The sequence below is a fragment of the Laccaria bicolor genome, genomic scaffold, assembly GCF_000143565.1.
Source record: "Laccaria bicolor S238N-H82 LACBIscaffold_39 genomic scaffold, whole genome shotgun sequence".
NCBI lineage: Eukaryota > Fungi > Basidiomycota > Agaricomycetes > Agaricales > Hydnangiaceae > Laccaria > Laccaria bicolor.
Genome location: NW_001889910.1, coordinates 281,846 through 306,873, shown reverse-complemented (window position 1 = coordinate 306,873; position 25,028 = coordinate 281,846). Strand labels below are relative to the sequence as shown.

The 25,028-nt window shown below is 45.6% G+C and overlaps 10 protein-coding genes across 10 annotated transcripts; 4 read left to right on the top strand and 6 right to left on the bottom strand.

Moving 5' to 3' along the window:
• Positions 1-1,142: 1,142 nt before the first annotated feature.
• Positions 1,143-1,457, top strand: LACBIDRAFT_308273 (uncharacterized protein; the record flags this gene model as incomplete). The annotated part of the gene is made up of 2 exons (XM_001886707.1): positions 1,143-1,152; positions 1,285-1,457. 2 exons carry the CDS (start codon positions 1,143-1,145, stop codon positions 1,455-1,457), a joined length of 183 nt encoding a protein of 60 aa, XP_001886742.1.
• Positions 1,458-4,137: 2,680 nt separating this feature from the next.
• On the bottom strand, positions 4,138-5,629 carry LACBIDRAFT_308272 (uncharacterized protein; the record flags this gene model as incomplete). Its single annotated transcript, XM_001886621.1, has 8 exons — positions 4,138-4,245; positions 4,309-4,405; positions 4,462-4,674; positions 4,733-5,095; positions 5,146-5,259; positions 5,321-5,370; positions 5,418-5,490; positions 5,544-5,629. 8 exons carry the CDS (start codon positions 5,627-5,629, stop codon positions 4,138-4,140), a joined length of 1,104 nt encoding a protein of 367 aa, XP_001886656.1.
• A 1,894-nt stretch (positions 5,630-7,523) lies between these two features.
• Positions 7,524-9,692, bottom strand: LACBIDRAFT_332213 (uncharacterized protein; the record flags this gene model as incomplete). The annotated part of the gene is made up of 5 exons (XM_001886620.1): positions 7,524-8,001; positions 8,087-8,261; positions 8,676-8,712; positions 9,056-9,296; positions 9,628-9,692. 5 exons carry the CDS (start codon positions 9,690-9,692, stop codon positions 7,524-7,526), a joined length of 996 nt encoding a protein of 331 aa, XP_001886655.1.
• A 283-nt stretch (positions 9,693-9,975) lies between these two features.
• On the top strand, positions 9,976-11,491 carry LACBIDRAFT_308269 (uncharacterized protein; the record flags this gene model as incomplete). The annotated part of the gene is made up of 7 exons (XM_001886706.1): positions 9,976-10,132; positions 10,183-10,296; positions 10,359-10,407; positions 10,462-10,589; positions 10,661-10,866; positions 10,931-11,113; positions 11,171-11,491. 7 exons carry the CDS (start codon positions 9,976-9,978, stop codon positions 11,489-11,491), a joined length of 1,158 nt encoding a protein of 385 aa, XP_001886741.1.
• A 254-nt stretch (positions 11,492-11,745) lies between these two features.
• Positions 11,746-12,014, top strand: LACBIDRAFT_308268 (uncharacterized protein; the record flags this gene model as incomplete). The annotated part of the gene is made up of 2 exons (XM_001886705.1): positions 11,746-11,842; positions 11,959-12,014. The coding sequence occupies 2 exons, from the start codon at positions 11,746-11,748 to the stop codon at positions 12,012-12,014; spliced, it is 153 nt and encodes a 50-aa protein (XP_001886740.1).
• Positions 12,015-12,362: 348 nt separating this feature from the next.
• LACBIDRAFT_332211 (uncharacterized protein) lies at positions 12,363-13,790 on the bottom strand (the record flags this gene model as incomplete). Its single annotated transcript, XM_001886619.1, has 9 exons — positions 12,363-12,404; positions 12,478-12,498; positions 12,551-12,718; positions 13,003-13,047; positions 13,079-13,159; positions 13,213-13,317; positions 13,485-13,507; positions 13,538-13,594; positions 13,655-13,790. 9 exons carry the CDS (start codon positions 13,788-13,790, stop codon positions 12,363-12,365), a joined length of 678 nt encoding a protein of 225 aa, XP_001886654.1.
• A 506-nt stretch (positions 13,791-14,296) lies between these two features.
• On the bottom strand, positions 14,297-16,109 carry LACBIDRAFT_332210 (uncharacterized protein; the record flags this gene model as incomplete). The annotated part of the gene is made up of 12 exons (XM_001886618.1): positions 14,297-14,331; positions 14,408-14,435; positions 14,459-14,483; positions 14,778-14,803; positions 14,862-14,947; positions 15,228-15,326; positions 15,388-15,519; positions 15,581-15,613; positions 15,662-15,721; positions 15,785-15,937; positions 15,992-16,001; positions 16,056-16,109. The coding sequence occupies 12 exons, from the start codon at positions 16,107-16,109 to the stop codon at positions 14,297-14,299; spliced, it is 741 nt and encodes a 246-aa protein (XP_001886653.1).
• A 1,802-nt stretch (positions 16,110-17,911) lies between these two features.
• Positions 17,912-19,882, bottom strand: LACBIDRAFT_143239 (uncharacterized protein; the record flags this gene model as incomplete). Its single annotated transcript, XM_001886617.1, has 12 exons — positions 17,912-17,983; positions 18,043-18,078; positions 18,234-18,332; positions 18,389-18,483; positions 18,540-18,562; positions 18,609-18,665; positions 18,770-18,861; positions 18,921-18,949; positions 19,012-19,534; positions 19,590-19,634; positions 19,687-19,783; positions 19,836-19,882. Coding segments are annotated over 12 exons (1,215 nt in total), but the record flags the coding sequence as incomplete, so codon positions are not given.
• A 947-nt stretch (positions 19,883-20,829) lies between these two features.
• On the bottom strand, positions 20,830-21,081 carry LACBIDRAFT_308264 (uncharacterized protein; the record flags this gene model as incomplete). The annotated part of the gene is made up of 1 exon (XM_001886616.1): positions 20,830-21,081. The coding sequence occupies one exon, from the start codon at positions 21,079-21,081 to the stop codon at positions 20,830-20,832; it is 252 nt and encodes an 83-aa protein (XP_001886651.1).
• Positions 21,082-23,761: 2,680 nt separating this feature from the next.
• On the top strand, positions 23,762-24,945 carry LACBIDRAFT_332208 (uncharacterized protein; the record flags this gene model as incomplete). The annotated part of the gene is made up of 7 exons (XM_001886704.1): positions 23,762-23,810; positions 23,952-24,027; positions 24,093-24,097; positions 24,222-24,239; positions 24,440-24,506; positions 24,563-24,614; positions 24,805-24,945. 7 exons carry the CDS (start codon positions 23,762-23,764, stop codon positions 24,943-24,945), a joined length of 408 nt encoding a protein of 135 aa, XP_001886739.1.
• Positions 24,946-25,028: the final 83 nt, after the last annotated feature.

Genomic DNA, 25,028 nt, shown 5'->3' with positions numbered 1-25,028 from the left:
CCAGTCCCCACACCATCATATGTGCACCTGCTGAACAATTGCCCAATTGCAATCTTTGCTGTCAGGCACACCTACCTTGCCATGAAACGATCCAACACCAATGTAGCTGTCAAAAGACACATTCCAAGGACAAATCATTGGTTCATTGTGGCACAGCATCCTTTTTTGGCATGCCCATTTGCTCAAGTGGCAGTCTTGTCACTTCTCTTTGGGCTTGTACTGGCTAATACAAGTAATGTAGTTATTGCGCAGAAGGGCTGTGCATGGTGTGGTTGGTGAGTTGATGAGAGGTCAAACAGGCTAAATTAACTAAGTAGCAAATTTGCTCATGTTTTTGAAAATGATGCAAGAGTGCCAACCCTTCTGAAAATAGCTGTAAATTGACTGCTGCATGATACAATCCTACTATTTCAGTTTTTTATCCCACTACCTGGGGCTAAATCCCATTATTTTACTCTTATAATATAAGCTCACTATTACTATGCTTGTGATCACCCTTTCGAAAACTGTGAGAAAAATACACACCTGTGCTGGTCTTTTTTGGTTCTTAAATATTTACAAAAACATGGCAACTGGCAACTGGACTGACCACAAATGTGGGCAACTGCAACTGGAAAAAGACTAGACTGAACCACGTATATTTTCAGACCTGTAGACTGGACTTGCGAACACTAGTCTCGATGGGTACACATAGTGTTTGAAAGTCCGGTTCGGTCCGGTTTTTTGATGCCCAGGGGCATTAACCGTAACCGTAACTGGTCTGCCTTTTCCCCAGAAGTCAAAAGACCAGACCAGACCGCAAAAAGACCGCAGACCACAGTTTTTTGCGGTCTATAGACTGGTTTCGGTCTGCATCGGTTTTAACCGGTTTATGGCCGGTCTTTAGGCCAATATTTTAAAATTATGAATCGGTAAATTTACTGACATTTTTATTAGCTTCACAACGAGCCCAAGAACGTTAAATTCCGTTAGGAACTGGTGCTTCTATAAAATAAATCTGGTACATCTATTATTCCCAAAAGTAATTTACATTTTAATTCATATCTCTCTCGTTTCTTGACCAAATCGTACATTCTTGGGTGCGTTTTAAAGGGTATTTAAGGGGCTACAAAGGACCGGTCCAAACTGGTCAAGACCGGTTCATGTTAACCGGTTTTTTTGCGGTCTTTACATCTCAAAAATAAAAAGACTGAACCACAGGTCCAGTCTTTTACGGTCTTGGTCCGGTCTGGTTACGGTCTTTTTCCAGTCACAAGACTGGACTTCCAAACACTAGGTAAACAGAAGCGGTGCACCACACCATACAGTGGAAAACGGCATTTGACCTCCAAGTCAAGGTGTCAAAGGCAGGAATTGTGGAATTCAGGATGGGCCAACTAGTACAGGTATACCAAAATAAAGTGGCCCTAACTCTAGGCACAGAACACAAGCTGACCCCCTTGTGGTCGCCCCCTTGATGAGTCATGGAGCAGCTCCTGAACTCCTACAAGCTTGAAACACTAGAGGGTGTTCTGTTGGATGGCCTCTTCCATGTGAGGTGTCTCTGAAGCTTCACACCACGAGAAGGCACAACATTAGCAGAGGGGCAGAAGAAGTTTGAAGAGGCACTCACCGAGAATGAGCTGGATGAATTGAGGGTTGCAGTACAGGCAGAAGATGTGCAGGAGGCAACAGCAGAGGAAGACCTTGGTGAGCAGGAGTCAGAAGGGTCTGGAGTTGATGAAGGCGATGGAGATAAAGGGTTCTTCTATGATGAGGAGGATGAAGAGGTGCAGGAGGATGAAGAGATGGGCATTGGGGCCAGAGTGGCAGCAAGGAGTCAGGACGTGAGAATGTCTCCATAATAGAGGCGGGCAGATGGAATAGAGAATGGGGCACTCTCCCCCCATGAGGCATGTGAGCATAGGATTAGTCAGTGAGTAGCATACAGGAGCATGTACGGACAGTGGAACACCACCACTTCACCACACATCCACAGTGCTAAAGGCACTAGAGCCCATTCCACTTGTAAATAGTGGGAGTAAATGAAGAGTGGAGGATATGTGTAAACAGAGCAGAACAGAGCAGGTCACAAGTGACAAGATGTCTACTTCAACAACAATTTTTCACTGAACAAATTCAATTCAAAAACCCAGTGCTTCACTTGTTTGAACATACTTGCTGGTGACCGTTAGCAGGCATTCGGTAGATACACAATGGAGGTATCATAGATGTACCCCAATGGGCCAAACTGATGAGTAGTGATGGGCTTATAATTGGGTCCAATTTTTATAAAGGTGTAGCTTGCCTTGAGGTGATGATTGGGCCATGGTGGGGCCAATTTCAAAAAGAATAAAAAATTTCCACAATTCCCACCCCCTTATCCTTACAGTATCTTAGCTCGGAACTTTGCACTTGTATATGTTAGGGTCTGTTCGGCAATGAGAATGCGAGCACATTCTCATTTTGATGGCAAGCTGGATTATTCCCACCACCCAAATATGGAAGGCACATGGTAGAGAGTGACAAACACTGATTGTATCTGACCTTGCCGCCTCTCCCCTCAATCTTATCCCCTGAGGGTATGGTCTATGTAGACAGAAGCTCATTGTAACTGCTGATATGTATTTAATGTTTTTTTGGTGTTGCTACTACTCTCTATTCCTCTCCCTTCTACTGATAGCAAGCATGCCACAGATCAAATTTATCTGGTGAAGAATGGTTGGAAGATTTGATAAATGGGAATCACCATAGGATATAGACTGAGCTTGGGGTGCACAACCCTCTGAGGAGGAGGAGGAGGAGGAAGAGGAGGAAGAGGAGGAATGAACAAGGAATGAAAGAACAAGATGATTTGGTTGAATAGAACATCTAAGTACTTGCACTTTCAATCATTCAAAAGGTTTGGCCTTCATGTTATCCTGCATACATTCCCCCAGCTTGATAGCCAACATTTTGCTAACATGCAGTTTGGATGATTGTGATGATATGTGATGAGATGTTATATTTGGTTGGTGGGAATAATCCAGCCACCATCAAAATGAGAATGTGCTCGCATTCTCGTTGCTGAACAGACTGGGTTGGGTTTAATCCCTTCTTACTGAACCTTTTTCCTTTCTCCTCTTTCATAAAGTTGAGGTCTCTCTTTTAAAAAATATGTATAGAAAACATTGGTTTCCTCTAGTAATGTTGTGAATCATAGCTGGAGAGTATTAGTTAAATTCCGACTATTCTAGGAATTTATTTTAAAAAATCGACAACTATCTTCCCGTCCTTTCATGCAGTTGTGAACATTTGGTGTCCTTGTCCAGTACATAAATTAGCTGTTTAGTTCCTTTTTTAATGCAGAAGTTCTGGTGCATTTCATCCAAATTTCATCATGCTTCCATCAGTATTAAAACCAGTCGCTTTATGTACTTCAGTCAAGGGGAAAAAATTAAAATTCCATCATGTGGCTGCCTGGACATAAATTTCAGGTAAATGTGTAGTCATTGGAAAGGTAGTTAAAGAAGAATGGACCCCTGATCATAGATATGGACATTTTTTTGCTACTTCCATCTCCTCTGTGTACAATGCTGAGTCACGCTGGCATGTGCAATATGATTATCTTTCTGCATACTTTTTGATATTTTTCGGCATTGTTGGCCTGAGACTGGAAAGATCATGAAAGCAGATGTGCCTGTAATTCCCCCAATCACTGTTGGGATCTGATTGATCGGTAGGCCGCGTAGAGCCTGGTAGACCGGCTAGGAACTGTCTACCCGAACTACCGTAAAAAGGGGAAATTACAGAGCTTTACATACGAGGAGGCTATCAACGGGCCTACCGATCACTATACGTCTACACAGATCTATGTAAACAGTGTTCTGTTTCCAGATGTGTGCTCTGTCACCCCAGAAATAAAACAATGACTCGGGAACTTGTAAAATTTATGTGGATTGATGCTTAACTTTCTTCCAGTGATTACTCTTTCATATACTTACCTAGCCAGCTCTCCATCCCGTTATTATTTCTCTTGTTTTCATATATCTGCACTTTTTCTAATGTACAGTATCAAAATTATCCACCTCTGGGTGCGCCGTGCGCGTTGCCGAATGGAGCAAGAAGGTCCAATGAGCAGGACCAATGATAATACCGTCCCGTGAAGAATATAACACTTCAAAAACTTCCTTCCGCTTCCACATCGAGATCAACGTCCGTCTCACTGCCCTGACCTTTATGGTTTGCGAACGTCAGGGTGTCCTCTTTATGCGTGAACGTCTCCATCTGTATGGTCCAACAACACAATCGGCCGATGTTTTTTTGTAAGGGGTAAGAGAACGAACCCACCTGAACATGTACACCAGACTTCACACCACCATCACTTTTGAAGTGAAGTGAGGCCAGATCTCTTGTAGCGGCCATGCCAGTGACTCCAGCCGATGAACTGTGAGAGAATTGTGAGTATGAGAAAAGTTATAGCGACAGGGCAATAAGGCCTACTAGACTTCCAGACCTGAGTTGGTGAAGTTTGTGAGGCGGCGAACCGCGCGGCATGCGACGATCTGAATGGAGTGTTCACATTGATAGTTAATATAGTGGGCGGGGTTGTGACGAACGGACGAGGCAACGATAGCGGGGACGTTGAACATGACGGTCATGATCTGGTTGAGGTTAAGGAGCATGGATACGGTTGCGCAGAGGTTTGCCAGGAACCTGAAGGGGTGCGGATGGGTAAGGTGTTTATTGCTGGAGCGAACCTGTCTCAACTTACGCAATGAAGAAGAAGATCAACCCATCCTCGAATATCATCCGAGCGAGTCGGCTCCGACCGAACAGATTCGCCTTGTCGTGAATTCCGAGGAGCTTGTAAGTGTTGAGCAGGAGAACGATAAGGTCGAAACACATCGAGTAGATGAAGATGGCGGCGAGGATGGTGTTGTTCGTTTGGGTAAGGACGCAACCCACGCCGTCGACCCAAGTAACTTTCAGTTGCATGCCTGTCAGAGGAAAATTCTCAAAACAAGACAGGGGTTTGGTAGCAACGGATCTACCTTGTAGGATTAAGGACCAGTGACCGAGAATAATTAGGACGAGGAGGCCAATTATGTATTTATTTTGCGACCATATCGCCATCCTTTAATGCGAGTTAAATTGACGTCGTGAAGATCGAGAGGTATAATCTACGTTCGGATCGAAAGATTGATGCTTGCTAGCCCAATTGCAGCATCGCCTGCAATTTGGTTGAAAGTGTATAGGGTCTGGCAATCGACCTTCGAAGTAGTATCCACGGAAATAATGCTGCGAATTAGTGGGTTGAGGTCAGCCAAGCAGTCTTTTTTTTAAAAACTCAACGACTTACATCCCTACCAGCGCAAAAAGAAGGAGATATCTATTCGCGAAGTAGAAAATCTGGACAATGATGAGAAGAGTCCGAGGGGTAAGGAGTAGAAAGGTACTATTGGCCAACGGAATTTCCTCTTTCCCAACAAAAAACCGAAATCGAAGTTTAAAGAAAGAAACCATTCGTATCTTGGGGTCGCAGTCAGGCCATCTAGTTGATGCGTAGAAACAGAAAGACGCACGCGTATACCCCCAAGAGAACATGGATGAGTTTGACGAACGCAGACCCCTCCTTCTGCAGCTCTGCGGGTGATTTCCAGTCGGGCATTCTGGTCGCGGATGTGGAAAGGATCGAACAAAATGGAGGGAGAGGAGAGAACTGGGAGTGGGAAGGTGGGAACAGCCTCTCTATCGAACAACGCAATCACCGTAGTTTTTCTACCCTTCTCCCAGTTGGCCCTTGCAATAAAGAAGTGACCATCTCGTCGCGGTTATGTCGGAAAAATACGATTGGCCTGATAAGGCACGTAAAGCAGGTAATGACCGGTGTCAGCATGAAAGCCTGTCTGTAGAGTTAACGACGCCCCCAATATCGCTTCAGACTTGGATAGCGGGTCGTTCGAGCTGCTTGCACTCGATAGCGAAGCTGAACCCAGCAGTCCGTTGGCGACGAAGGTGGTCATTGGCGGTGTCTAGAGAGGCGGTCGTTGAGCAGCGTGACATCGCGTCCGGCATTTTGAAGGTGCCTTATCGGGAACCTGGCGACGACAACCAGAGACCAATAATTTCGGCCATCATAGGTTGCCTTTTTTCCTTACCGGAATTGATGCGGACTAGTTAGGCAAAACTTACAGCCAAATCAGTTGTTTGTGCAGCGGGAAAAATGAGGTATATAATAAAATCTTGTTTCGATTCAAAGCGCCAGAGAAAACTTGAAAGAAATTGAAATTTATTCTCCAAATTGTCTAGGATTTATCGACCGCTTTTTATCGGAATATAACTATAAACTGTTTTGCTTAGATCAATCATCATGTAAGGAAACAGGGAAGATATAAAAAAAATATCTCATAGCAAGGCACAAGGTAGAAATATTAGAGAATATTTTTAGAATATGTGACCCGGATAAATGCCTCAGTGGCTTTCCGTTTGATCGCCGACTTGTAAGGTGAATATATTCGGATCTTAGGCGCTGATCAAAATGTTGTGGCGGAATCGGAAACAGTATTGGTGCGCGCGTCCATGATTTCCGGGATTTCGTAGGAGTCTTCAGTGACCGTTTCCTCCAAGAATCCATAACTATTAGTATAATTAATGTAACAGGCCATTCCATCGATTCCACGTCACCGTTTTATTCCAGCTCACTGAGCTTTCTTCGACAAGTTTCTGAATCGCTCCCTTCTGTATTATAATCAGCTCGAGCTTCAAGTACAGTTCTCGATGAATTTGTATTGATAGTTTACTTGCCGCAGTTGGAAGAAAAAGTATTAGGCCTCTTCTACCGTCTACGACACCGTCACAGGTATATTCACTAATTTCTCTTATGACTGTCATTGCGCCTGTGCTATGAGCCCCTTGTGAGTACAGAGCCTCGATGGACTTGTTTAAGTTCTCCTACTTACATGGATTGGTCATTGATCTAATTTCTGTCCTGTTGATTGCGAAATATTGAATGTGCAAAGCTGAGAATGGTGGAAAGCTTCTTTCCGTGTAAACTTGAACATTAGTACGAGTAGTCAAGAGCTGATGAGCCGACGACCATGTAACGTGCCCCACAAGGATAGCCTACAGTCACTGCGGCTCATTGATCTTCAGCTTCGAAACCGCCGCCCTCACACCGCATCCTAACCTCCGACCGAGCCCTGCAATCGTTTTCCAAATATATGGGAGCCGTAGAGGGAGAATGTTGAACGTACACGACTGTTCGTGAGACATGTGTATACGGTTATTCATTGTGTGACTGTTTAAGAAGGAGGGGATATTCGTCATGTCCAAGACGGCTCTTCGGGAGGGAAGAAAACATTGCGCATGCACATGCCCATCCGCCCTGAGGCCTGACCAACGTGCAATCAAAGTCCGGAGAGAAGGGCGTGCCGCCGATGCAACATTCGACATCTTCGTCCTGTTGAAGGCGACCATTTGAAGAGAGGGAGGACGTCCTGATCGACCTGCTTTCTCTTCATTCGAGCCATGCTCGTGATTTGGCCTAGTTGAACCCCCGCGGCTTAAGACGATTGATAAAGGAACTTGAGCGCCTCGGGGTGTCGCACCATCTCGGGTGGTGAATCAACGTCAAAGCTCCGAATCTGGTCGCACTCGATTCTGCAGGAGGACGGCATCGAACGGAACGTGCCAGGCGGAAGGGCTGGATATGGTGCTGATGACGGGTGGATATAAATCCGGTCATAGTTCGAGACGTCGATGTAGTCAGCTTGCTTCAGACTCGTTGGGTCAAGGGTGGATATTTCGTGGTGAAGTTCCGTGCACATGCTCGTTGATGACGCAGTCGGCCCCGTGTGTTCGGAGGAGATGGTTGAGTAGGAGCCATCACTTGAGAAAGGGGAGCTTAGAAGGAGGGGTGGAGGATGGAAGAGAAGAAAGGACGTACGGGAGGGGAATAGAGACGACGACGTCGTATAGCGTGACATGTTTATTCTCCAGCTCGTAGTCAGTCCATCATCGGAGGCTGAGGCTAGCAGTTGACTGAGCGAATGATCAACAAAATTTGACGAGAACAATCTAAAACTCACTCGACAATGGCGCATTATTCTCATCCGTCCCAACATACCCCCATTTCAACACCGCTATGCTCTGCCCAACGAGAAACGCCCTTCCAGGGTCTTTGAGCGCAACCACCTTTGGCCCTGCACCAGGTGCGAACTTGGCGACGTTGGGGTGCTGCTTAAATGCAATGTGGTGCTGTAGTTCGAGCCCGCTTTGGTTGAGGTGTTGGTGGGTTGGTGCTGTTTGGATGGATATACGTTCCCGAGAGAGAAGAACGATGGGTATCTGAGTGTGTGCGTGTGACCGAACGACGGCTGTGTCATTAGTAGCGGTGCTTCGGACAATGGACAGGGTTGAAGGAACGGTCTTTTTCAAAAGTAGTGGGCTGCAATTGGGTGGTTTGGGAATCTTTGAGCGCTATAACGGCTGGGGAGAAGAATGTGACGCACCAAAAACTTGGACTTCCAGATCACTTAGGCTCCACAAACTCCATGTTGTCACCTTGAGTTGGTGGAAAAGAAAAAGCGGTGGTGGTGAAGCATGGCAGGAGAAGGATTCCGGGAGAAGAATGCGAGGAAACATAGGATAAAATGGTCGAGGAAAGGAGACGGATAACGGACAGTAATGCAGCTAAAAACACCCGAGATACTTACAGATCGGGCTAACCCTGGCATGGACCTGATTACTCAGCTAATATATCACTCATATACAACTCATATATTATATTGCTGATGCGTTGCAAAAAAATTGCGTAGTGACAACCTTTTCGGAATCAGCTGTAAACTGTAACGCGGTGCCAAATGCATCAGTGGGCGATTCCGAGAGCGTAATCTTATGCAGGGTTGGAGATTTGGAGGTTCATGTCGCCTTTCAGTTCGAGGGATTGGAGGCTGCTGTCACGCGTCACGCGTCACGGAGGGAGATTGAGATTTGTTCCCTGCTGCAAATAGATGAGTCCGATTTAGTTAAAGGCGTAAAATTGTAGTACCTCTCAGCCTCAACCTCGGGAACACGTCCCCTCCCACTCGCTCACTGCCTGCGTTGGTTTTGTCGGCTCTGTCCTCTCCTCCACCCCCAAGCCCGTGGTAGCCAACACCTCACCCCCAAGCGCTGCGTCCAACAACTCTGCCTGCTTCGTCTTCTTCGCCGAGCCAAACTTCATTCCGCTCCCCTTGAACGCGGGGGACTTGGCTGCGAGAGTCGTGCCACGGATGATGGAAGAGGGTTCCACGTGCTCAAAGCAGCGGATAGGTGAGTATCCTGAGTTCCGCGGCCTACTCCGAGATAGGATGCACAAGAGTAGAAGAGTGAACCACCGATGGGGCGTCGTTGTTCGCGAAGCTGCATTTCGCGTCGATTGAGTTCTTCTTTTGCTTCCACCTCTTTGTTCTACGTGCACAGCGTTAGTTTAGTACAAGTGACAGAGAAGAAAACCCACCCTTGCAATTATTTCTCAAATCTTTTCCTCATAGCTCTCCATATCCGGGACACTCCTAACCAACTCCTAACCTTCATCAGCTCTCTGTAACCCCAACAACCTCGTCGAATGCTCGGAGCAGCTCAAACGCTTGCAGATACAACGAATCCCTCGACTGCCCCGCATACACGGCCGTTGATACGGTAAGCTGAGTCCGCACCTCTTGATTTGCATTCCCAACGAATGGAGTCATTGTTGAGGTCACGTGAGAAAGTGACCAGTCGAAATTCAAATTCGGCCCCCAGTTCATACTTTCCTCACCAGCTCATCAAAGGCCTGTTCGTCTTCCTCCTTTTCGCCAGCCTATTTGGTGAGAACGACCATTGGACCCTCTCACTCAAAAATGCAACCATCATGTATGTATTACGACCAAGTTCACATCCATCACATCCATTTCGCCGCTATCAAACCGAATAGCTGACGAAGCCCGAGGTTGCTGAAGTATTTCAAGCGAAGCATTTCACCAGTCCCTCACAATGCTCCTCCACCTCCGAGTCCACCTATGCGCACTCTTCCTAGCTCTCTCCCCACTAGCTTCCCTCGCAGCACCACCTTCTTACGACCACCCTTCTCAAACAGTCCTATCCCAAGCCGCCTTATCCGACATCCTATTCCGGGGCTTACCCATCCTCGGTTCGTCGCTTTCAATCCTCCCCTTAACTTACCCCATAAATCCTATGTAGGACCCGACAATGGATGCTCGAAAACACTTAAAACATGCGACTGGATGGCCAAGATCCCCGACAACACACCACTGGTCCGGATGAACCTCCCCGGGACACACGATACCTCTACCTGTCCTTCCCTCCCCTCTCTGCCTTTTTTCCTACATAGCTAACCTCGTGTACTTGCCTACTAGGGAACTACTCAGCCACAACACAAGCCTCTCTCACTGGGTACACGGGCCCGTAAGCTTTTCTCCCCCGCTCCCTGTTTCTGTTATGCAACTCACCCCCGGGCAGCCTCCCACCCGCCTACCTCTTCCGATGTCAAGAACGCTCGCTCCTTCAATCTCTTAACGACGGTATACGCGTGTTCGACCTCCGCTTCGCTTATAATCCAGGCAATGATACTATTGGGTTTTACCACTGTATGCCCCTTCTTCCCCTCTTCTCCCTACTCCGGACTTACTTATGTGTGTATGATTATATGAAGCTGCAGCACTGTTGGCACCCACCACGACCATGACCGACATCTTTTTCGGGTTGTATCAATGGTTGAACAAACACCCTACCGAGGCCGTCCTGGTGTCGATCAACCATGAAAGCGGGACTGGTACTCCATACGACGCAAAGATCCAGGAGATGGTGTATGATGTCATCAACAGTGATATTGGGAACACGTATTGGGGTCAGACAAGCGGGAGTGTACGTTCTCTTCTTCTTTTCTACTACTTCGGCTGTGTGGTGCTTAATGGGAAAACTACTATAGCTAGGAACGCTTGGACAAGCACGAGGAAAACTAACCCTCCTCCAGCGATTCACATTCGATCTCTTACCCGCATACAAGACCAAACGGATCGGTATCCAACTTGACCCAGGTCATTGGACGGATAACGGCAAGGCTATCGAGTTGGTGTATAACGCTGACAAGGGACTAACCGCGTTTATCGAGGTTTGTCTCCCCTCCCTTCTCTTCTCTCTTCATCTGAAACTAATCTCTCTCTGGTAGGACTACTACGACTCCTCCCTCCCACTCACATCTACACCCTCCCAGTTCATTGAAGAAAAATTCGGCGCAACGACGGCCCACCTTGGTAATGCGACCCTGTTTAATCCCGATCAGCTGTATATCTCGTTTGTGAGCGCTGCTGCGATTGTAACAGGTGTGGTCAAGGTGGATATGACGCCTAGGGTGGGTTGTGGCTTTTCTTTGTTGGCATTGGTTTTTTTTTGCTTCTGTCTTGGTTTCGTGGTTCTTCTTCCCGCTCGTTGTTTTTCTCTCTCCTGGTTTTTCTTCCCTCCTAGTTTCTTATCCCCCTCTTTTCCTTAAATCCCCTACTTTTGCTCCTCTCTCCCTTCTCCCGTCTTCACGTCTTGCTTGGTTTCTTCCCTCTCCTTTCTCTCCACGACTTCATGGGTCTTTTTTCACCTTGACTTTTGCCTTTTTCTCTGTCTCTCGATTTTTTTCTGTCCTCTTCTCTCTCGATCTCCCTTCTCCCCTCTTGGTTCTTCTCCTCCTCTCTCGTCCTCTTCTCCCCTCTTGAATTCTTCTCCTTTTGTCAGCACGCTGACGTAAACCCAAAGATGTTCGCCACCGGGAACGGCACCGACACTCTAGGGATGAACCAGAAGTTGCTACCGTGGTTAAAGGCGAGGAAGGGAAGCAGGTTTGGCATCATTAGTGAGTCCTTGTTACTTTCGAACGTCCTTCTTGCCTATTAGAGGGCCCTCGTTCTCGCTATTTTTTTAATTGTCCTTCTGCGTTTTATTGCAATACTAAGCTGACACGTTGAACAGTGCTCGACTTTTACGATGCCGTTCCGGGGCTCGTGGAGGCCGTTATTGGCCTTTGATAGACGGAAAGGGCTACATACTACATGCATACGGTCGAGATCGGTGGATCTGACACCCCTTGATCTTGCCCAGGTCTGTCTTGATTCAAAGGATGACGTCCACCCGCGTGGACTCCCCCCCCGCACACAACGCTACCCCCAAAGACTTTCCTGACACCAGAGCAAGATGGAGAAAATTCTCCGTTCTCGACTCTGCAGACGTTCAGGAAAGCCCTCTGTACACGCCTTGGTCGCTAAGATCTTGAGTGGACGTCTGCGTAACCGTTTTGGCAGAGAGCATGTGCCACGACGGGCGCCGTAGTACTTTGTTGAGCGAAACTAAGGCTGTTTGTTTGCAATTGACTCGGTTCAAGTAGCCGACGCCGAGCACGTTTCCGGCTGTTCAGAACGCTAAGGAGCACATTGGAATACCTGTTCGAGTCAGCACCTCTCAAAAGACATTCACAGCTCAGGGACAACTTACAAGCCCCCCAAAATGTACATTCTGGAAGATTAGACATCAGTAGCGTTCACACTAAGTTTATCGCTCGACTTACATACATGCCAAGTCGGTTGAGTGAACTTGGCGGAGATCTTAAATAGAAAATTAGATGAACAAGAGTCATAATCAGGGTGACGGCGGCGGTCTCCAAAGTTACGATAATGAGGCGATCAATAATGCGCTTCGTTGACTCAAATGAGGACTCTAGTTTTGCCTGCACGAGCTAGAGAAAAAGAGAAGATTAGAACCAGTCTAATTTACGCCAAGGAGAACGGGAGTACCAGAAATATCATAGTTGCAACGATGATGGAATCATACATCAAGGTCCGACATAACCAAAGCTTTTGAAGGGAAGGTGGAGCACTTTAAGCATTTTGGAGATCCAGCAAAAGAGAAGGTACCTCAGCTGAAAGGTCTAAAGTATATTGTCGGCTGGTTAACCTTTCAGATTGAGCGCACTATTATCAAATCTATGAATATTTTGCCGTGAAGTTATAAACCACGTACAGCTACTCCACGGGCAATCGCAGCTGCTAATTGCATAAACGCCACCTAGAAAAAGTTCAACACATGTAAAACAAACCGGGGAGGGCCGCCAACCAAGCAGATCATGCGTGAAATAATTCGATAGATTTTGAACTCTCTTTTCAGGGTCCATATTCGCCTATAAGGAAGTTGGAGGTCATGCGTGAAAAACGAGGTGTTATAAGAACTCACCAGGCAAAAAAAATCTGAACAATGCAGGATTCTATCAATGGCGAGGTCAGTACGTTGAAGGATCGGTTGAGTGGCAGACTCGCCTATCCCAGTGAGCCCAATAGACTTGAATTTGACAAAAAAAAAAAAAAAATCCCAGTGAGTGGTACGGTAATGACGGGAAAGACGGAAGTGCCAATGAAAATCATTGGGTTTCCCCATGCAACTATCAAGCTTTGCCAAGCACCCGAAGTCACAGCCATCGACCGCACCTGATCAACGGCGAGGCATACCCAAACTAATATTTGGATGAAGGCTAGACAACAAAAATCGCGATGATGCGCACCCGCTACTTTGATGAATTTCAAGTATTCATTCAGATGATCGGTGCAGAAGAAACCGTCTGAAAATCCGCAAGAGATGAGGATGTGTGGTGTTGAGAAATAGAGTGAAATAAACGTACAGCATTGCACCAACAATGACCCCGACAAAAACCAAGTGATGATAGTACCAATAAGCTGGACACAACCGTAAGCTTCTGCGTTGAGAATTTCACTCCCAATGACGAACGAGAGGCGCGGTACTAGTGTGTTCGACATAAATGCATGCCTAGTACGATTCCATCATGATCACCTACTCAGATATGGCTATCCCAGTATACGCGGGGCGGCCATCTTTCTAGTGGCGACGCTGGTCTTTAGACTGTTGAAAGTGGGGAGGCAGGATCTTACTTCGATGAATGGAGATTTGAGCGATGTTGTCTTCGAATCAACTTCGAATCCAACTTGAATCAATCAGCTTCGCGAATTTCATCATCCACCATCGGCTTTTTCCGAATAACGACATCAGTCTGATCAAGAACCGAGTGAATAAAGTAATACGATATGTAGCGGGGAACAACGGGCTTGTATTTAGGGGCCATAAAAAGGTGCACCTTTACCTAACTTGAACGGACCTCACTATTTATTTATGGTCGATTTCCCTGTTTTCGCTCTCGACGAGCAAGAATATTTGACTTCTTCTTCCGAACTCGGACTTAAAGCTTTGAAGACTCATATGTGGTAGACTTATCTTTAGTTCCGGTGTAATTTTAGGTAATGGTCATTTAAACACCTGGCCTGATAGCATCGCGGCGCATATCTTTATCCCGGTCGCAAGTTTCTGAACAAGTGATGCGCTCACTCTCACGTGTAGCAATCACTCTATCGTTACGTACATAGACATTTCCACACAACGTAATTTATCTATTTAGGTCACTCGTACATACCAACACCAATTCACGCGTTGTCATTCTAAAAAACTAATATAAGGCATCGTGATAGATTCCATCTGCTCCAAAAATCGGCCATCGCTGCAGAAGCAAAACCAGAGTCAAAGTGTATCATAATTTTTGGAATCGGTTTTCTGGTTGGCCAGCATCCAGATCAACGTGTAGGTCCGTAAGACCATCGGAACACGATGATCGATGCCTTTTGGCGTATTCTCGAATATGGAGCACGACCCTACTCGTTAACAATGAATGAAGTACGCGTTCCACACTTGACTTGATCAGGCATTTTGCACGTAGAGGCAGAACATAAACGTACGAGGAGATAACCGCAAAATACTCTGTCTGCAGAAATTTAGTTGTGACTTTGGTTCTCACACAAAGACACAATGTATCGGCTTACAGGGAGCGCGCGCACGACTACGACGTTGACTATTGAAAGGGCTTTTGCTCCCTCAGCACACAATGAATGCGTCGTTCCGACCGTCGCTTACCAAAAAGGTAGATATACATTATTATTCCTATGTTTGAAGGAAATTTAGATACATCTCTTTCAGTGAGATTCAATATCTTACCGTCGCGATATATGACGTGATGCAGATCAACACTCCCTCCTCGCCGATCTGGAAGGGCGGCTTATGAGCAAGCGGAAAACTAAATAATGTATGGGTCTTACAGGAAGCCATTCCAGGAATTATCATCAAGACCAGTATTACTGGGAGACAATTATGTGCGCATGTCGTACACCAAGATAGAAATGAATGCTTACTAGCGTCGTAAATCATGAATACAACCCAATCCAAGTACAGGATGTGATTCGCACTGGTGAGAAAGCAACCGACAAATTCTGGGTATGGCTTTGTACTAACTTAACACGGGGTGTCAGTTGCGGTGAGATAACAGTCAAATATGACAGATGGTGGACACACATTGTAGGTCGCGAAGGAAGATTCTCATCACATATATCTCCGCCACGGTTGTGAGCGTAATTAGAGATATTAGAAAGACGCCCATATGTCGATCTCGTTTCCACACTGCCCATACGCGCAGGGTCAAGATTACTAGGAACAGCCACCATTGGGGAGGTCAGATATTATAATATAAAATGAAGGGAATTCACACCTTCGGACAAAATAAAGCCAAAAATCATCAACCCTATGATATGATGAGCCAAACGACCACGTTTTAAACAAGAATGCGTACATCCTCGTATCATTTCAACAATACGGCAGCTATCTGGGTCGATGTTTACTGCCAATTGGTCTAAGAGAAAATGGTGAAATGTTGTAAAGAGAGAGAGAGAGGTATTCCATGTAGGCTACTCACGAGTCAGACAGAGAAAAATCGCGTCACAGAAAGGCAGATATCGCTGAATGATATAAACCATATTCACAAACCCCCATGGCGATGACCACACAAACTCAATCTCCATCCCCAACGTCAGTGAGCAGTCGTATACCAATAGCATCGCCGCCGCAACTGCGTCGAAGACTCATAAGCTCTAGAAGCTCGAAATCGTCCTAGGCTGCTTACCATCGAACGACTGTTTTTCTTCCGTTTGAGAGGAAGGAGGTTTTTATAGACAGTAGATACGCACCGTGGCAAGTTGTTCAGCAGCCACATAATGTATGAGCTTAGCGAGCGCCGCCATGTCTAGGGAATGAGTTCTCCTCAGTGCCTTGACGTGATATAGCTTGTCAGAAGAAGTGGGTGACACTAGCGTCTGTTTTTAACCCTGGTAGAACTTCGGAGAAGCTGCGTATCAAGGCCCGAGGTCAAGCCGAGGTACAACCCCAGACTGAACGTCGTTATGTTACCACCCCTACATTTCAAAAGTCAATTTTGCATAATTTGAATCATGAAATGGAGAGAAACATGGACTCAGTTTGGTTCTGTCACTTTGGCAAAAACCGATGCAATGAAAGATGATACGCGCCGAAGCCACTGAGCCCATGCATGCCGATTCGGGACCACTAAATATATGACAGCAGACTCCGAGGAGTTGAGGATCAACTCGTTCAAGGGCGAGTGTAGGATATGGGCCAGAAAGCCTTGTGTATGCGCTTTGTGCTGGCAGGTGTCCTTGAGAATTGATATCGATCGTGAGAACTTAGACTTGCAATACCATTTTAAGGCGAATCATGAGGGTCATATCGTCTCCACGCCACCATGTCGAAAGATAAGTAGCTAGCTAACTATGGTGCCCGTGATGACCGTTTTTACATCTTCCTTTTCTTTTCGGCTCCACAAGAGACAGTATTTCTGTCCGTTCCCTCTTCACAATTTCTTTGATCTCCTCGATCGGGAACGACGGAAGGAATGACGAGGGTGATCCTTTCGGACGCTTTGAATCCTCACAATAGAAGGTCCACATATCCACGGAAAGGAGGCGCCACTATGTACATGGGTGACATGTCTGATAGGATATGTCGAGGAGGACGTGTCGTTTTGCCTACGACGTGTCTGGAGAGGATGGAAGAGAAATGGGAATGATGGGAATGATGCCATCGATGCTTGTCGTATTGCCGTATTTCCTTATTTAGGGGGGGGGAGTCCCCTTGCCATCATTTACGTAGTAGATCAACTGATCTGACTTGGCTCAGCCAACGGTAAGGCTTCAGATGTTTAGATACTCTTTGCGTTCATCTTTTTCGCAGGATCATTACATGCCAATCGCCAATTGCCTGGCTCGATTATTCTCGGGCTGCCGCCTGATTCTTAATCTTCGAGAGCAGCCTGAGAGGCTTCGGACTCTTATCTTCACTGACACAGATGACGAGCCCAGAGCGGTGGATTAACTTTTGGGTCCCTCCGATGAGATGCTTGTGTATGACGATTTGTAATTTGGGGTCCCCGTCCGTTCCTAGTCTTTACGTCGGTGGAGTTTCACCTAGAAGTGGAGGATTGAACATGACAGACATGGAATAGGACTCGTCGGAATTGGGACATTTACAAATTCTTATAATATATAAGAAAGGAATTAATACAACCTTCGCAATTCTCAATCGAACACCCATAGAACATTTCCGTTTCTGCCTCGGTTTCCCTCCAGAGGGTTTCGTCAAAGAAAAAAAGGTTCTCGATGTAATGTAGTCGTCGTTATGTACATTGATCCTGTCCTCCTATTGAATACGCTGACTGTCATGACACCACTTTTCGAGTAAATCCAGGTGGGAAGCCTATGCATATCTATGCTGCCCAGCAGCGTAAGTAATATGAACAAGCGATATATTCACGCTCTAACCAATGACGAAAGAAATCAAGTCATGAAATCATTTAATATGCCCTTGCCTTCTCGAGTTCGATATCATCGTCGGTATTCAAACTGATGACGTGTTTCGGGGCTCTCAAAGATTCTTCCCTTACACCACCTCTCTCAAAAGCCGGCTGCTCAAAGTCCGACCCGTGTTTCCTGTAGCGTGGTAAACAGACAGACAGAACAATGGAATAGGAATCGTACTCGGGTCCGATGATAGTGATGAAGACGACGAATGCGGCAACTGCACCAATAAATATTCCTTGGACCTGTATCCAGAGGCGTCAATATATAGAGCGCTAAAATCCCAGCTAAAAAAAACACCCACCTTTGCGTAATCCGGAACGATTATCTTTTTGCCGTCCTTGACGATGGTAGTTGTTAGGTGTTGACCTCCAACTAAAATAACATTCCATTATACAGGTGTGTATCAGGACGGATTTTAATCACTTGCCAGTTTCAATTTGAGCCGAGGCAGCGGAGATCATCTTTAGACAAAATATTCGATCATGGAAAAACGTTGAGATTTGTAGAGCTCACATTTCCAAGCTGATATGCGACACCAGGGAAGGTAGCACGGAAAGCGGGCGGTGACATCTCTGCAAGCTGAATCGGAATCTACGTTACGTCATAATTAACTGGAGGAGCGATGTCTGCAGAGGTTTGAGAGTTACCACACCCCACGCGCCCTGGACACCAAATTGAAGGCAGAAAGCGCCTGCTGAAAGCATGACGAAAGTATTTGGCAGAATCCAGAGAGGGATGAATACTTAGTTGATGAATGAAGTGAGATGGCGGTGAAAGCGAGTCGTTTATATAAATCACCTCCGGCGAGCAAGACCATCAAACTATGCGATCTCAGTTTCTGCCATATAAATAACACAGGGTACTCACATCATCGTCAAGCGACGACCGATTCGCTGGCTGATTATTCCTGCGGTTATACCGCCTCTGTGGACGTGTTATTCCAACGTTCGAAGAAAAACTTGGAATACACACGAAATGGAACCCTGAAAGGCGACATCACATTAGGAGAGGTCGCGTAAAGTGTAAACGGCGAACTGACCAAGTTTCCGAATATGGTAGCAATTATTGCATCATGCGGGGTGAAGCCTTTCGTTGTCTCGAGATATGTCGGGTACAAATCCTATGAAGTGGAGCATGTCGGGTTGGACAAGAATGAGATGTGGCGACGAACCAACGTACCTGAGAACCATGAGAGAGGAAGTTGAATCCTTTACAATGAGGTCCACCGGTCAGAGATACAAAATCATGACAGGTAATGACGGGCACGTACCCGCCATAAGCAAAACGGCATAAATACATAACGCCCAGTGTTGTTTGAGCATTTCCTTAACATCTTTGATGAATGCCTTTGTCTTCTTCGACGTATCGGTTCCCCCGTAACGCTCTACCTCCCTTGCGCGTAAGACATACTCACTCTCGGGAAGGAGAGCGCGAAGGCATGCTGTTGTAAAGGATATACCACAAGCCGTCCAGAACATGACCCTCCAGCCCTGGGTTGCGTGCGGCACGATGAATAGACTGACCAACGCTGCGATGAGATACCCGCACGCGTAGCCTTGTTGTAAAACACCGCTAGCCACGCCACGAGCTTCAATGGGGAGGTTTTCGAGTGCTGTGGATGCTGCTAGTCCCCAAATTCCGCCCATTCCGACACCGAAGAGGGACCGAAGGGCGAGAAATTGCTTGAATGTTTGGACGAATCCCACACAGAGTTCGAGGGAAGAAATGAGAAGGAGGTTGCAAACTAGAGGCCATTTTCTTCCGTAGCGATCTGAAAAAATACCAAACACAATCTTGAAAACTCGTGAGCATCAACGAAAGATGGTAAGGGGTTAAACTAAGACGCACGGCGCCTACTGATCGGAATAAGAGCGTGAGGGTGATTGAAGTCGTCTGCGCCAGAATCGTTAATTGTAGTAATCAATCTTCGCTTGAAACAAGTTACAATGTCACGAGCAGACCTGTTAAACTGACGTTCGAGTCGGTCAATGCTGAGAGACACGGAGAAAAAGTCGATGGCATCGCATGTCCACGCCAACCACCTAATGATCATATGTAATTTAGCCACGGTCACGTGGAGGTAAAGCGATGTACCCAACAAAGAACTGAGCCCATTGAATCCATGTCAAGCCACGTAGAACAGTGAGTAGGTGTGTTTTTTGTCTCTGCTCTCTTCGAGGAAGTAAATTTCGTAAGAAGTATGGTGCCATGGCTGAACGTCGTGATCAGGAAGCTTGAAATTTTATAAACGGCCTTTGTGCACCTTCTTATCCAAGCTCAATTTTCCGTCCTCAGGCTTCGAATCGGAGAAATGCATTTTGACCCGAATTCTACCGTTACACGTACCAACGAGGTTGTACATCATAGGAAGGCAGGAACTCCGTGAGTTAGCTGATCAATTTTGCGCCTAATGACCAGAGATTCAAAAGTTTATTACTTGAATGAACAATCAATATTATATTTGACCCAGGGGAGCGGCGATACACTTAACACGCGATTTCCCTTGCGATATGCCAACGCAGCGGATTTTGAGAATCATTTGAGTGATGGTCTGGACTCTGGAGCATATGCTACCAGAATCGGATCACCACGTTTATTACTCAGACGGTTGGCCGCATACAATATGAGGGAAAACGGCTGTTGATGCTCCAACGTGGAGCATATCTGACGAAGTCCGTTTTCCCGGAAATTGAACTAAAGCAGCCAAAAAGCAGCGCCTATTTCTTAATAAGCGTTGGTAACCTGAGTATTGTATTTATAAGTAGTGGAGCTGTTGCAATTCGTCAACAAATGACCTCGCCATAACTTTCCGTGGTGGATGGAGATCAGGAGAGAAGACCGCGGTCTATTTTTGATGAGCGTCATATTCCGCTCCCGAATCCATGAGAACCGAAAGAAAATATCCTGGTCGATTAATCACTATAGATTGTGGAATGTTCCCCTTTCGACAGCGATGGATAAGAGATCTGTATGCCATCCCGTATTTTTTGTATCAAGAACTAGCCATCATCAATTCCAGGGCCAAACCGCACAACTTAACTTGTCTGTGAAGTCCTTGACCGATTTGAGGAACCGCGAGGCGCGGGGATCAATCTTCACGAACGTCTTCGCGAAGGGTCCCCGTTCGCCAGGACATCATCAAGGGGTTTTGAAACATACCCTTCAGTATTGACCAAATAGATATCATGTAGCATGAGATAGACAAGCATACGGAGAGTGGGGGGGGGTCGCGATTGGTCGTGAGATACGCCCCTACATGCTCCGCAATCTCCTCGGGAGTGTCGAGGTCATGGGCGTGTTGTTTCTTGAAAAAGTCGAATGCCTCGCCGGCCGCCATCATTGCAAATTCGTTTCGCCAGTTGCTGAGGCGAGACGAAATTTGGACGAAATCTATATGACGCCAGGTTAAGATGATAACATGTAGAAGGAAAAACACTCACCAGGCCACACCACGCATCGCTTTCCTTGACCGTGTACTCGCCGACGTTTTCCTGATGCAATTCAAATCAGCAAAACGTCCGATTGAACTTCATCAGCAAATCAGGGGAAATACCCTGAGCCATCGTAAGGTCCAAAATCGATCACAATTAACTACAATCATCACAATTTACCATAATATTTCGACTTCCCTCACAACGGCTGATGAGGCCTCATCATCGCTGCGTTTTTAGACAATCTCTCACAATATACAGCAAGATTTCACAATCTCGTGCCACTATACAATCCTTTGTTACATTGTGATTCATTTTGATAGATTATGAGGAATTTTCTTGCATTCTGAGCCTTTGGATTCAATGGTTTGTAGGGTTAAAAGATATATATTATGGCTACAAGATACAAAAACCAATGACTATGAGTTACAGTGGAAGCCTGAGCTAAGGGAAAGGGGAAGGAGAAAATTTTGAAGTAGCGAGGATTCTCAAGAGGTCGAACACTGAAAGGTAGTCCTACAGAATATCTAATATATAAAGAGAGGACGGTTGACGGTTATTACGTAATAGATCATGTAAGCAGCCTCTTTGTCTTTTACTGAGCCGCGTCAGCGGCGTTTCCCGGGAATGTCACACGGTGTGACCACAACCACAGAACATTTTGTATTGGTAGCTCCCAACCTCATTCTGTAATCGTAAGATCCTGCATTAATTTTTTGTGAGTGTTTTTGTGGTCACACCTCTCTGAGCAGCCTCAATTTCGCTTTTTCTGTACTATTTTTTACCCCCCACTTCATTGTTAGTGTATATTTCTCCTACTTTGAGATCTATGCTGATTAAATTTCAGGTGGATTTTAGTTGCTCTACAGATTTTCATCAGTGGCCTACTGAACTGTAATTTATGGTGCATGGTATAGTGTTGAAAAATCAAAAATTATGGCCAGCTTTGTACTGCTGACTGCAGTTACAGTACCAAATGTAGGACTATATAAGTGTGGATCTAAATGTAACTTTGATGATTTGGATTAGAATAAAAATTTGAATGAGGGCAGGTTAACTTTGATGATTAAGATAAAATGAACTGGGATTGAACATATGCACTGGGAGGTCCAGGGGGCTTGCCCTGACAAGCTGGCCAAGTGCAGCCAGGGCTGCTGCAGGTTAAAGTGTATTTTTGAAAATTTCAAATAAAGTGTAAGTACCAAAACAGGGATTAGTATAACTTTGAGAAACATGTACACCACAGCTATCAGATTTTTATGAGATAGTCCAAGGGACTTCCCTTTGGCAAGCTGGCCAACTGCAGTGAGTGCCAAACCATAGGTGCAGGTCAGAGCATAATTTTAAAATTTCAAATTTAATAAGATGAAAGTACCAGAAGCTGGGGTTTTAGTGGGTATGAGAGTAGGGTGGCCTCCAGGCTGCAACTGCTAGCTTTACACAATGTGGCTGCTCTGAGTCCCACACTGCTCCAGTGTGAGCCTGCCTAGCCACAATTCCTTGGGGTGAGTTGACATCCTTCCAACAGGGTGCAATCCCCTGTCCTTGATGCTTGCGTACAAGGATAACACTGTTAACTGTTGTATGCTACATAGCTTCACCAAAAAAAAAAAAAAGAGAGATTGAAAATGTGCACCAGAACTGGAATAAACATATGTACTGGGGGGGACAGCTTGCCTCAGGCATGGCCAAGCGAAGTGATTGCTGTGTCCAGGTCTAAGCCTAACATTGATGATTCAGATGAAAGATATACACTAGATCTGGAATAAAGAATATGTATCAGAATGGAGATTGAATATGTGTACCAGAAGTGGGATTAAACATGTGCACTGGAACTGGGATAAAAGATGTGTACCAAAACTGGAATTAAACATGTGTACTGGGGGTCCACACCATAGGTGCAGAAACTGTAACTTTGAGCAACATGTACACCACAACTGTTATATTAGTGGAATGCAGAGTTGACGTGGTGGCCACAACACTATGCTTTTTTTCAACACGCAACAACTTTCCTTAGTGAATCAACTCCAACAGGTAAATGCCCTCACTACAACTGACCATTGACACACCTGCTACAGCTTTGACTGAGTTTCAAATCCCTGATGGCCACATGGCATGCTCTGTACATACCAGATCTTTTACATTGAGGAACACTGTAAAATTCCCAAAATGTGTGAAAATTTCAATCTCTTTCTTACTGAATGGTATCTTTGTTATGTAGAAATTAGGTATGGCATCACATATAGAGGTAATTTAACAGGAAAGTATGTCTCAATTTGAAGTCTGCCCCAAGTCTGCCTGATTGGTTAGGCCCTCGAGACAGAAAGCGATACAAAGTTCAACTTTCACAGATTTTCTGTATTGTGGGATTTAGCAGACAAGTTGTCGTGACCCATTTTAGTGGCTGTGACATCAACTCTGCATTCCACTATTGTATCAGATAGTCCAAGGGCTTGCCTCTGGCAAGCTGGCCAAGTGCAATGAGTGCCACTGTAGGTTAAAGTGTATCTTTGAAAATTCAAATGAAGTGAAATAAAGTGTAAGTAACAAAACAGGGATTAGAGATGGGTACCAGAACTGGAAACAAACATGTGTGCTGGGGGAACAGCTTGCCTCTGGCAAGGCATGACTGAGCGAAGTGAGTGCTGTAGTATAAGTCCAGGTTTAAGTCTAACTATGTGTACCGAAAGTGGGATTAAATATGTGTACCAGAAGTGGGATTAAACATGAACTGGGATAAAAAATGTGTACCAAAACTGAGATTAAACATGTGTACCAGGGGGTCCAGGGGGTGTGCCCCTGGCAAGCTGTGACCAGCACTGGAGGCACGGCCAAGCGTTAGCAAGTGCCGCGCCGTAGGTGCGGGTCTAAAGCTTGTCTAATATATAAAGAGAGGACGTTGACAGTTATTATGTAATAGATCATGTAAGCAATCTTTGTCTCTTACTGAGCACGTGTCAGCGGCATTTCCCGGGAATGTCACACACTGTGACCACAAGCCACAGTTGGTAGCTCCCAACCACATTCTGTAATAGTAAAATTTGTATAGTGCTGCATCAAATTCTTTGTGAGTGTTTGTGTGGTCACACCTCTATGAGCAGCCTCAATTTCGCTTTTTCTGTACTACTTTTTACCCTCCACTTCCCTGTATATTTCTCCTACTTTGAGATCTGTGCAGATTAAATTTCAGGTGGATTTTGATTGCTCTTTGATGATTTGGATTAGAATAAAAATTTGGATGAGCACAGTTTAACTTTGATGATTAAGATAAAATGTGTGTCAGAACTGGGATTAAACATATGCACTGGGAGGTCCAGGGAGCTGGCCAAGTGCAGTGAGTGCCATCAGATGAAAGTGTAACTTTGAGAACATGTACACCACAACTTTCAGATTTGTATCAGATAGTCCAAGGGGCTTGGCTTTGGCAAGCTGGCCAAGTGCAGTGAGTGCCACACCATAGGTGCAGGTTACAGTGTAGTTTCAAATATTTAATAAAATGTAAGTATGAGAAGTGTAATAAATATGTGTACTGGGGGGACGGCTTGCCCCTGGCGAGGCATGACCAAGTGAAGCGAGCACTGTGTCTGGGTCTAACTCTAACATTGATGATTCAGATGAAAAATATACACCAGAACTGGGATAAAGAATGTGTATCAGAATGGAGATTAAATACATATATTAGAAGTGGGATAAAACATGTGCACTGGAACTGGGATAAAATATGTGTACCAAAACTGGAATTAAACATGTGTACCGGGGGGTCCATGCTATAGGTGGAGAAAGTGTAACTTTGAAATATGTGCACCACAACTGTTGAATTTGTATACAATACTGTACTATTTTGACAAAGTGTTCA